This window comes from Uloborus diversus, chromosome 3 (genome assembly GCF_026930045.1).
Source record: "Uloborus diversus isolate 005 chromosome 3, Udiv.v.3.1, whole genome shotgun sequence".
Taxonomy (NCBI): domain Eukaryota; kingdom Metazoa; phylum Arthropoda; class Arachnida; order Araneae; family Uloboridae; genus Uloborus; species Uloborus diversus.
The window spans coordinates 198,938,919-198,952,478 of NC_072733.1; the positions used below are offsets into that span (position 1 = coordinate 198,938,919).

At 32.6% G+C, this 13,560-nt stretch overlaps 1 protein-coding gene across 1 annotated transcript in view; it reads left to right on the top strand.

The window, feature by feature from the left end:
• The first annotated feature begins 281 nt into the window (after positions 1-281).
• LOC129219119 (T-cell leukemia homeobox protein 3-like) overlaps positions 282-13,560 on the top strand; it is a 97,208-nt gene continuing 83,929 nt past the window's right edge. Inside the window, exon 1 of the mRNA XM_054853439.1 lies at positions 282-858. Coding sequence (XP_054709414.1) covers positions 282-858 — 577 coding nt within the window. The remainder of the gene's footprint in view (positions 859-13,560) is intronic.

Sequence of the window (13,560 nt, forward strand, 5' to 3'; positions counted from 1 at the left end):
TTGATTATCGAAAAAGATTGACCTGAAGCACATGCTGAGTGATTATTTTTATGCATCAACTAGTCATCAGTCTTTGTAATGGATAACAAAACATAAGTTAAGCAATTAGTTGTACGTTATAATTTTTTAAACGATAGCGTGATTTCGAAAAGAAGGTAAAAATGCGGACACTTCGAGTGAATACTCATTTTTGTGCAGTGGAACTGAAAAGAAAAACTTTATATCAAGGTAGGAGCTTGAGGTAAAGTCTATCTCGAGACTTCATAATTTTAACTTTTGTCATGGATGACGCAGACAGCGCAGAAACAGTCAGCAGCAGTCGTGCTGGATCTGCAAACAGTGGCAGAGGATCCTCTTCCCCTACCCTCAACAGTCATCACTTGTACAGCAACAACTCGAACAATAACAACAATAACCCTTCTCCGACGCCCCTGCATTCACCTCTGGCGTCAAAACCGCGATTGTCTTTCAGTATCTCTAGACTTTTGGGAGATGAAAAAAAGAGGAACAGCATACCTTCACCGCTCTCGGAAGGCTATGAAGATGGCCCCGAAGAGCAAGGACATATTGCTAGCAATAGTCATCACCAACAGCAAATGGCTGCTATGGACGCAATGACTGCTGTGGCCAACTCTTGTGCTGCAGCAGTAGCTAACGGTTTGCCACCGTCGCTTCTTGCTGAAATGAAAGCTTCTGTACCCGGCATGGTGACTGCATTCGACACCCTTCATAGAGCACCGAATGGATCAGTGATCAGAGTTCCAGCCCATAGGCCAGCGCCTATGCCCTATGCTACAGCTGCTGGATTTTCCTGGATGGGACCTGCCGGGCCTACGTTAGTCAAAGACAGACTCCATGGTAAGTGTCAACTTCAACTTACTTTAAACGTCCTTAGTCGCGCATTGAAAAGTATTATTGGCCAAATTTACTTCTGCCTTAATGTCTCCCAAACGTTTGGAGGAGCCTTATGGTCTTCTGAAGTTATTTGCATATGTAATCAGCTAAACTCAAAATTCTGACAAAGCTAGTGGCGAATTTACAAGTTTAAGGGACCATCGCAATGCATTTTTGGTGACCTCCTAAAAATGAACAACATTACGTAAAACATTTTTTATACTGCCATTTAAATGCTCTTCGGGGCCCTTATATCATGGGGTCCCCTCGCAATTGCGGCAGGGTAAATCCTTCACTGGTCAAAACTAAAACTCTGCATGAAACTGAAACGAGTACAGCAGAGAGCTCCATGGTAAATTGAGTCTCGGTGTTTACGTTTATACTATACATGTTGCAATACTCTCAGAAAAATAAGCGGCTTAATTTGCAGTGAAAGAAATGAAAGAGCCCAAAAGTCTGCAGAACTCTCTCTCTTTTTTTTTGTATTTAAATAGTCTGAATTCTGTATAATGCATCAAAATTCGCATGAAATTGGAAAAACAGTACGGGAGCTTAGTCCCTGGAGATCCCAAGCAAATTAAGTCCCGGTAAAAATAATAAATATTATTTAATCTGAAGGTGTGAGCAACATTTGTACACATTGTTATTTACAAGATTATTACCCACGGGCTGCAATATAGGCACAACTCAAAAAATTGGGTTTTGAGATAAGTGGGTTTGAAGTTTTCATTGCTAAGGAAAATGCATACGAAATGCATTTTACTTCTGCCATCTTTTACGGCGTTATATTGAATTATGAGTTGCGCTGGTATTGCTGTTGAAAAGAATGTATTTTCATATTTACACCTGTTCTTAGTACAAAACGCGCGTTTTTTGAGCGTGATATGCAGTTGATATGTTTGATACTGCTTTTAGAAGAAATTCTAAACTTGAATGCAACGTTTACGTTCAAAATTAAAAAACATGCTAACTATTTTTATATTAGCACACATTTCAATAAAAAAATGCTGACAATTTAGGTTGTGCTAAGTGTTCTGCATGCGAGGGTCAAAATGTTTCTGAGCATCTTGATTTTGGTTAAAGGTGTGATTTAACAACTTAGATCTTTGAATTAACTTTATTAATTAACAAGCACATCCATTTTTTGACGTATCTGTACATCATTTTCTTCGGAACAGTCGTCAAAACTTTCCTCAAAGTTTGCTTCAGGATGTATATTTAAAGCTTTATTTTCAGTATATTGTTAGCGTTCTGGAAATTAGCCCTCTATCACGCAGGAAACTTAAGATTCTGGAAGAAAATAAAATTTTCCTAAATTATTCTACAAAAGATTATTAATCTCTGATTGAGAAGTCCTGAAAAAACTTTTGTAAAAAATTAAGGAAAGCAGGTTAGGAGGGACCTAAGAACTTAGCTACTGATAAGGTTTTTACCTTGAATAAACCCAGAACAGAAACTATGAGTTACTTAGTTTACTGAAACCACCCTTCATAATTAAATAAAAATACCTTCCAGAAGTGTAAATGCACGCACTTGTTTCACAGTTTCCAGGATTTCTTTTTTTCAACGCTAAGTTTTGTGCTTCTGACATTAAGCGGGGGTCACAAAGGGGTTCCTTATGTCCGAAGCACGTGTGTTTTTGGGAGTTCAAATATTTTGAGATTTTAAACGTATGTGACAGAGATGAGCCCTGAGATGAGGGTTCTGGTATTGTAAGGATTACGTATGAGAAATAACCGAGTCTTTTACCCACATCATTTAAATGTTAATGGTTTTTCTAAAGCATTTTCAACCATTTTAACATATCAGAACAATCTGTTTATTCTTCAGTCAATTATTTCTTGTCCCAAGCTCTATCTGAGAACTCCTCCCACATTTGCCTTCCACAACTCCTAGCCAGGGACGTGCAGGGGGAGAAGGGACACCAGTTGATCCAGGCCTGAGCCTGAAGGGGGCCCAATATTTTTGAAACTAGGGGTGAAATATAGGAGTAAACAATATGGAGGGGGGCCCGGAAAAGTGATTTGTGACAGGACTCAAAATATCGGTGCCTGCCGCTGCTCCTAGCACTTTCATATCTGAACAATAGAAGTTCCACATGATTTAAATATTTATTTTTATGAGTGTCAAATGTTTATTCTCCATATTGGAGAGTGCGAGCTGGAAGCAAAAACACTTCATATATTAAAAAAAATTGTTCAAGTTTAATTCAACACCGATATACATGTACAATTGAGATGGGAACCGACTAGCTTTTCTTTTATGAAATAAGTATAATATAATAGATGTACCTTTCCTTATATGCTGTTTTATTCTAGCATTTACTAATTTAAAATTTAACAATTTTTTGTAACTGCAGACAGCATTTTCGCTTTCAGACTCAACTTGAAAATTTTTAATAACACAGATTTTAAAACAAGTATTTAAAATTAATTTGTTTTTACGCTTTCATCATTCAACTGAATTTTGTTAAATATTTTTCAAATTGTTTTTCAGATGATATGATCCAAAAAGCACTTAATTAAAAATTCGGGAAAACAGAAAAAAGTGTAACGTAATCTTAAAATGCTAGTTTAATGTAAACCTGAAAATACTTTACTATAACTAATATAGCACAAAAAATGCTTTAAAATTGTGAAAGAGATAATCAAACAAGAGTATGAATTGCAATGAAAAAACAATTTTTTTTTCTTCCCGATTCTAAAAAAAAAAAAGAAGCGAAATTTCATTATTAATTTCTATTTGGAGTCACAATAGCAATAAGAGTATACCAGTTATCTCTGGTCTCATTTTTAGTGGATCCCTAAACATTTCCCAAAAAGTAAGGTTTGCCTTCTTTTTTCTTTCCCTCCAATGGTTTTTGCTATGATTTGATTTTATAATTGTTTATTGCGAAGATATAAGACATTCAAAAGTTACTAACCTCTAAATATTTAACTTACGTTATCTTTATACATTTAGAAGAAATCAGTGCAAAAGTGCAACTACATATGAGGCAGTGAGAAGCAAAGGGATGTAAAGTGGACATTTTCAAGTTTTGAGTAAAACGCGTTTAAAGATAACATCCTAGGTAGGCTTTCATTGATTTTTTTTTCTAAATCATACTGTATAGCAGCAACTACCAGGGCTACTAGTACCATCTCTTTCCCCAAGACAGAGGAGTGGTTCACCTACCATGTGTACTTGTTATCTACAAATTTTTAATTTTGCCACTTACGTCCCTTTGCTTCTGACTGCCTCATAGAATCGTGCAAGGATAGTATTTGTTATATTTTTTTTTCTCAAAGATTTACGCCTTTTTAATGACCAAATTATCTTTCTGGTACATTTCTTCAGGTGTTGAATGTGCATAAAAGCTCAGAACAAGAACTCAGCCTCAATATTTTTCTTTTTTGGTGAATCTTGATAGAAATTGGATTTTTAAAACTTTTTATGCATGAATCTAAGTTTTGAAAAGGGCTCTTGCAAGTTTTTTTTCAGAAATTAATCCCGGCAATGCTTTGCTTCATCTCGGAGAAGCTGTCAGTTTAAAGTACAATACTTTGAGGCCCAAACATTTTAGCATAGGTTGAATGCTTCAACGAGGTAAACAATTCAATATTTTTTATGCTGCTTTGAGGAAAACTGAACAAATTAAGTTTTTTTTCCCCCACGGTTTTTTGGAGAATGTGAAGATGTTATTTAAATGTTATTTAAGTAGCATTTTTTAATTTTATTTAGTTAGAAGTGTTCACGACATCGTTCGGATAAAAATTTGCATTAAAATTGAAAAATTCTATTTTTCAAAATTTGCAGTAACCTAAGTTTTTTCATGATAATAATGTGTTATATCGTGCACTCTTAACATTGCCGTGTTATTTACAATACGCGTCAGTAGCACAGCCAGAAATTAATCCTGGGTTGAGTTTTGAGCATAACCGTCATAATGTGTGTACAAACTACCGTGTTAGGATTGTCAGTAAGTGTTAAAAACAAGGGTTCTTGGGAGAGAGGTTGCCCCAAAACATCCTCCCTGTCTGCGCCACTGGTTTCAGGTATTTCAGCTTACAAAACACAATTCTGGTTGAGCAAGCTGAATGAAATAACAGTTGGTAAGAAGTTTAAATAATATGTTAATTTCGTATGTAGCCATTGGCTGGTAAAGGGTAGTAAATGCAAATTTTTTATTGCTTTGCATTTTTGTCATCGACTGTACTTCAGCCTCATTGTACAAGTTTGCTAATTAGGTTTCCGTTGAAAAAGAAGTTCGAAACAAAAAACGTAACTCCAACATTTTCCTATTATAATAGGATTTAATTCAAAAACGCGTTTCTTATAATATCTCGAAAATGGATTTCTGCAGATACTGTCGTTCACCTGCCCACGGCAGTATGGTATTTGGGTAGTGTATTCGGGCCCGTTTATAGCGAAACTGTATAATAGTGAATTTATGACTATAACATATTAGCTTCAATTCCTCTTCACGTTTTCTTACCTGTTATTTAACTTATTTTAAAGTGAAGTTGTAACGAAAATTTTTGTTAATTCCCTTTGACTTCGCTTTAAATGGATGCGACTGTATTATAGAATACAAATTTAGCTGAGTGATAAAGGAATTTACTGTGGTTGAAGTATAAAGATAAAGCCTGACAGTAAAACTTTTGCCCTCAAAATGCTCAGCTTTGTTACATCTTGTAAATTTCTACCAAGATCTAACTTTAATTAAAACCAATTCAATAAAAAGAATATGATAGACACATAAATACATCAAATTATCGTTTTCATCTTTGTTTTCGAAGCTTTGTGTGTGTTGTTTGAGCAACTAAATTTTTTATTCGTTAACACGAACTCTTAAAACTAATACGGATGCCACTAATATGGCATACTATATCTCTATTAAAAATTTGCTGAATTACTTCGAACGCTTAACAGCTGATAGTTCTGGTGAAATTATTCACACCGATGTACTCTCTAAAAAGTTTAAGATGCAAACTCATACAGTCTTAAATTATCAGGAAGAAATTTTAAATCTGAAATGAGTGCAGAAAATACAAAATCAACATACTGCTTGACGTACAGACACGAATCTCTAACTTGACTCACAATGTCGTGACTGGAAATTAGGTTTTAGTATTGGATTGATTTTTGTGTAACAGCATTTTTTTGAAAAAACATGTATTGACATATCTCCTAATTTAAATAAGAAAAACATTTCATTATAAAATTCTTAACTTGAATGCTAAACAATTGAATCAAAAACAACATATATTATATCAACATAATATTACGTTGATTGTTGTAGCCAGTCCCAGTGCGGTAGTTGAAAAAAAATATTTTGGGGAACTCACCTTCGGGTTTAGAATGAATTCACCAAAAGCAGAGGGGGATTGAAACCAATTTATTTTTTTGCAATATTTTTTGAATAAAAGACGAAATATTTCGGGTGACGGCTTACCCCGCGCTCCCCCCCCCCTCCTCAACTACAGCACATCAAAACTGCTGAATTTGTTCTTATTTCTTTATCACTTCATATTTTAAGCACACGTTGAATTACTGAATTACAAGAAAATCCATAGTGAATAAATAGCAAGAAAGATAAACTAAAAAATTTTAAACACTCAAAACCTTCAAAACCAAATTAAACGTGGGAGGACATTTCAGCATTAGGTATACTTCAGCTATGAAAGTTTTAAACTAACCAAGTTTGAAAAGAGTTTTGGCTGTAATCACATAACCCTATAAAAAAACAGAGAATCAGTTTAGAAAAATTGAAAAAAGGAGGTATCCTTTCATCAAGAAATTAACGAAAAGAAAAAGTCAGTGCCTTGACGCATTTGCGAAGATGTTTTATTTTGTCATCTTTACTGAATTTTAATATTTTCCCACTTTCTTTCTTCTTTGTTTTTTTTTTTTTTTGAATGTACGAGTACATATGTGCATATTTACCCTGTATGTGTATTGACATGATATATTAGGATCAGTTTTCTATTATACGTAACAGATATTTTATTTGAAAATACGCACCTCTAAAGCAATCTAGAAATATTTCATTATTCAAACTTCTGTAAAGAACTTCTGTACTTTTAAGGTTCTATTTAAATACGCAATAAATTGAACTTAACTCATTCAGAATGTACTTATATTTATCGGTTAAACATATTGGTTGCGCATAGACATAAAATTCTGATATTCATACACTCTTTCCTTTCATCCCTAACACCATAAGACATATACTTCCAATGTTATGTAATTGAAGTTTCGCGATTTAAAGTTGCATGCCTCGCGCGTACCAGCTTTTAGAACAAATGAGAATGATCTAGATTTTTTTTCTTTTTGAGATTTCGTGCTGCTTTACACCGCTAAAGCTTTATCATCAATTATTTACCCCAACCAAATACAGACCGTTTGAGATCTCAAAAAATTGGGAGGAAAAAATAAGCATTTGATACCCTGAAAAATAAAAAGTAAGGACTGATCATAGCTTAAAATGATCAGTAAAAAGAGTAAAACTCCATCAGAAAATCCTCTGCTTGACGCTCCAGGTAGTTTTACAACTTGGGTGATCCATAAAGACTTATGTTTGAAGCAAGTAACTCTATAAAATGATTGTAGAAATGGCGCAGTCGTTTTTCGGATGAAAGTGGAGAAAATCACTGCCAAGGACAATCACTATTTTCTCCTCCCAATGTGAAAAATTCATCCGCGAAGCATCCGAGCTGGAGATAAAAGTAGCGGTGATAGGATAGGAGTAGCGTTTCTGGTAGGAATCTCGGAAAAAAACTTTTAACATCCTGAAGTGGCCCGTATAGTTACTTCCCTCCAGTTTAAATTTTAATCTCCGAGTCGGTGGGTCATGTGTTCTCCAGGGTCTCATCAAGTTCAATTTGGGTTTGAATATTTCAAGCCTTTCATAAAAAGCTCCAGGCAGCAGAGATTGTGAAAAACTCTTTGAAAAATTGTTGAAATGCAAGTAGGGGAAAAAAATTCTAAAAAAAGGGGGGAAGCGTTTGATAGGAGTACTTGATGTATGTTTTTTGTTTTGTTTCTTTGCGGTTTTTTTTTTATTTTTAAATTTAATAATACTCATCATGTTATTTGCTAATATTTTGCGCAAAGAACATTTAGGTCGAAAGCATTTCTTTTTCAAAAGCTATGTATCATTATAAATACGTTAATTCATTTATTTGAAAAATAAAAATAAATGAACATTTTGTGAGGAAAATATGCTGAGAAAAGTGAATATTTACCTACGGTTTGAAGAAAAAAAACTTATTGTATCAGAGAAAAGAAAATCTAGTTGCTTGGGATTTTTTTTTTTCTTGCGAGAAAATTTTTTTACTTTATAATAGTTATCGTAATTGAATTCTGAAAAAAAAAAAAAAGATATGAAACCGCTTTTTTCATTGGAAATAAATATTTTTTTAACAATTAAAGGGCAGTATTAAATTTGTGTTTAGTAATTTGTTATTTATATTATGTATTTTAATTTATGTTTTTAGTAGCATTTATTAGGCATTATTCAAACCAGGCAATTACATTATCAGTGTCAATTGTTCGAGACTTGAACCATGCTTTATGGACGCGATATTGTCAGTTGGTGTAGTTGGAAACAATTGTCTTCGCTTTAAATCTTTCTCTACCTCTTGGATGTATTGAGAGATAAAATTCGCATGCATAATAATACACAATCTGTAATAGAAAAATACATAATATGTATAAATGCAAGCAATACTTTCTGTGAGTAACTGTGCGTGAACAATTTAAGTGACAATGTTAGATAATTGTTTTTTTTTTTTTTTTTTTTTTTCATTTAACAGAGGGACTTTCATTTCCTTTCTCATAACGTTTATTTGCGTAGGTATACCCATAGTATATACAGTGGTTTTGGAGACTAAAAGAGTTTCGAGCAACGATATGTGTGGCCCATCATGTGGTCTGCTGAACTGGTTACCTGGTAACGGCACATGACATACGTGATTAAACTCATTTTGTGTTATCACACTCTAAAAAAAGAACTTTTTCCCTTTCCGGAAAGCAATAGAAGTTAAGTTTGAACACTGAAAACAATCACGTGTAAGATAAATTCAACGACATTCTAAGGAAAAACTGCTCTTTAATTTTCGTTCTCCCTAATTACAACTTGTTCAAAATATTTATAAAGTTAAAGAGATAACTAGGTTGAGTACCGCCGTTCTATAGAGATTGTTACTACAACTGTCTGTCTCAAATTACCTAAACTGTCTGTTTCTATTATTTACACTTTAAATATTAGAGATGCCGAAATCCTTTGCTTGATTTTAAAACTAATTTTGTTGTTTAATAAATAGGAAAACGAAATTAGCTTCGGAGTTGTATTTTTAAAGAAAAGATCATCAGTAAATAATGATTTTGAATTAGATTACATTGTTACTAATATTCTGCCGTGTGCAGGTAAAGGGCAGTAACTGCAAATTTTTCATTTTTCATTTTTTTGCATTTTTGTCATCTATTGTACGTCATCTTTATTGGACAAGCTCGCTTATTTGGTTTCCACTGAAAAAAAGAAGCGAAAAAGACGTCTAATTCCAAGATGTCCCAATAGTTAGTATTGAATCCGACACACATTTCTTCAAATATCTTGAAAATTCATTTCTGCAGATACTGTCGTTTACCTGCACACGGCAGTATTGTAATTAGTATGTTTTTAACTGAATAAACCGTCAATCGACGACAGTACTTTTATGGAGATATCTGTATGATGTTGTCAGTAGCATCTTCTATCGTTTTAATCTTGAACGTATTAACTAAAAGAACGAGTAATGAGGTGTCCAGACAAAATGTTTTTTCGAATCAGACTTCCCTCAAAAGTTATTTGAGAGGGACAGGGGAGAGGGCAGGGGGCAAGGATGACGAATAGACACATCGATCGACAGGCACACATTTTTCCTATCATACACCCCCCCCCCCCTTTACTTATTTTTAATTCTAATATTTATTCAATTAATTTTAGTTTCTACCCTCATTTTGGATTTTTGAGACATTTTTAAGAGACATGAAGTCTTTTTACATTTTTTTTATTTATATCACTTGATTTGTATTATTATTTTTTCTTATCATAATTTTTACGGGAAATCAAGCTAAAATAAGTGGGAAAAGCCGAAAATCGTCCCCTTGTAACTTGAAATATCTTACTGAGAAAAAACTTATAGTCAAATTATACGCTTAATTTGAGAGAAAATGCACACAAAAGTTTGATTCACATCAAAACATAATGCGAGAGCATCCAAAATGATGATTACCTTTCTAACAAGATGCGAAACAGAAAAATGCAACAACGTATAGCATTTGCTTTTGGATCAGATTTGAAGCAGCTGTAACTAGCAATCACTGGTCTCCTTCGGCAAGTAGTGTATTATTTGAACATCACGCGATGTTATGGTTCAAGTGAATGCTGTTATGTAAGAAAGGAAAACACAATCGTAGAAGTGTAATCTCTTTAGCGCGAGAACGTTTTAAGAGCAACGTCTTCATTAATGCATTATGTTTCCGCTGCATATAAATGAAAAGTAAATATCAGATTATTTTTTTTATTATTCATTATACTATCTAAAGAAGAAACGTTTTATATATATATATATATACATATATATATATATATATACATATATATATATACATATATATATATATATATATACATATATATATATACATATATATATATACATATATATATATACATATATATATATACATATATATATAAACATATACATATATATATATACATATATATATATACATATATATATATATACATATATATATATATACATATATATATATACATATATACACATATATATACATATATACACATATATATACATATATACACATATATACACATATATACACATATATACACATATATACACATATATACACATATATATATATATATATATATATATATATATATATATATATATATATATATATATATATATATATATATATATATATTTTTTTTTTTTTAAATTTCTGTTAATTTTTTTTAAACCAGAACAAATGCTACAATGAATGCCTTTTGGGCGGAAAGTTTAGGGTGGAGGGTTTTAATTTAGTATGGTTCTTCTCAAAGGCGGATCCAGGGGAGGGTCAAAGGATCAGCTGACCCCCTTGTGACAAGAATCTTTATTATGATTATTATCTAACTTCAAATTTTTAGATTCGACAAAAAGAGAACATGGAATTTATATCTATCTTTTTTTGCTTCGTTCTGTAAGTAATTCTTCTCAGCTCGTCGAAGGATATGACTGGGTTCGTTAACTGATGCGCTATTGCTATTTTGATTTTTTTTTTTCAAAAGATCAATTACCTCTAATGAGCTTAACGTTTTCTCAGAGCACTCTTCCACTTCAAAACACATGTTGTGTGTGCTACAAAATGTGCATGTAAATGTATCCAGCTATTTTTTAGCAGTAATCTCATATATTCAAAGTTTACGGTAACATGACCAACCTGTCTGTCTAAAGAAATATGACTTTTGACGGGAATAATCCATGGGGATAATCCATGTTTACGCCTTTGAAAAAATTAAGGGGGGGGGGGTAATATGAAAGGGTTTTGATCTCATTGGGGGGGAGGATCCGTATCATAAGGGGGTACGCCATCCCCCTTGGGTGATGATCATCCCTGCATAACTGATACTTTTATATGTAGGAGGTACATCACGCTTGAGATTGAAACTTGACCCCCCTTACAAAAAATTCTGGATCCGCCTCTGGTTCTTCTGGATAAAATATTTAATAGATCTTTTACTATTCCGTACATTGATTTTAAAGACGCTTTAGTTTTTTCGTACTTTATCAATTTTGGAAAATTTTAGTTATTTATAGAATTGAACTCAACCGCATTGTAGTGAATACATTTTACCAATAAATTTAGAAGCCCCAACTAATAATACTTTTAAAGAGATTTAAGTTTCATTGAATGTATCCATACATATTGAGAACAGACCGATTTTGATTGTTCATCTCTCTGCTATTAAATAAGCACAACTTAAAAAATACTCAATTATGAATTTAAATTTTTCTACCTAATAATATCTGTGGGAGTTTTTAGAGTAAAAAAAAAAGTCAAAAGTAACAGAGTTTCTTAAAAAAGTTCCAAGTTTCAAATCAATTGAAAAAGTTTGTCATTTAATTTCATCCCTCATCATTAAAGCTTTACTAAGAGTTCAGGTGAATTAAGCATATGAAATATCTGCTGTTCAAATAACTTGATAAAGGTTTAAAAAGAAAGATGTTTTCTCGAAGAAGGACGTAAAGCAACACATTAAGGAAAACAAAAGGAAAGTTTTAAGATGTTTGGCAATTTGGCATTATTTTTATAATTTAAACCGTTGTCCTCGCGATGCCAATACCTGTAAAGCCTGTATGAGCAATTATTTTCATTCAATAGCCTTTGTCGCGATTATTCTACATTTAGCAAACTCTGCCTTTAAGCTATTTGGTTCGTTGCGTTTTTGAGACTTTTGGCTAACGAAATTCCAATAGAGACACCATTATGGTCTCCATACACTGATTTTTTTCTGACAAGTAAAGCTGCAATTTGAATGCTTATAAATATCGTCATATCAATAACTGAAGTCAATAACTGTTTCTCTATAAATACGTAAATTCATGGTATTGCTGTAATTACATTTATGCACGATTAGTAGAATCGATCATATTCATTTCAACTGTTGTTTAGTTCAAACCTAACCTGGAACCATTGTGAAGACTACGCAGATTCTAATCACAGCATTATAACGCTGCCAGGTTAGGTCTGCCCCAACTATAGTTAACCACAAATACAACAGTATGCTGAAGCCGGTTAATTGAATCAGTGATTAATTGAATCAACCGCTTTAATGAATAAAATTGTCATAAACAGAATGAAATCCAGCTTTATTGGAATTAGCCGCTTTATTGAATCAGTCGCTTCATAGAATCAAACTGCTTAGAACAAATGTGATTCATATAAGTGGCTGACACTGTAGTATTTGGTGAGGCGACAGTCATGGAGAGTAAATTGACGGAACGCATATTTTCTTTAAAATTATAATTGAATATTGCTCAATAAAAATTATAAGTGAAATTTTCTTCATTATATGATTTGGCAATCAAATGATGTAAATGAAAAAATCGGATTAAAAAGCATCTTAAATTTTTACTTGATAAATTAAAACCATTCATTTTCTGTTTCAGATATAACCAAATTGAGAACTATAAATATCAAAACTCATCAGTAAAGACTTTTCTGTTGATCGCTTTACGTTGATGAAGAGAATCCATCACAGCTTTGAAACAGCTGTTTTCTATGTGAATTTCAAATTGCTCTTTTTAGTCACAGTTTAGCACTTCCAAGGTTTTATACAAATTCAGAAGTTCTACTCCTAACATTTTTGCTGTGAATGATGAAATAAAAACTATCATTCTTTTTTGTAATGTGTAAATTACAATTTTAATCATACAGACCATAAATACTGATGTTATTAGCAGTTGCTACTCCAATGAATAAATTTTCTCTATATATAGATGTTATACCAACTGCGATTTTCTTGTTTATCAACAATATTATTAACTTAGAATCTTAAGGAGGAAAAGTTCAGAGCTTCCGTAAATGTGACATCGTGAGGAAAAAAAAAATCTAACGCTGTTA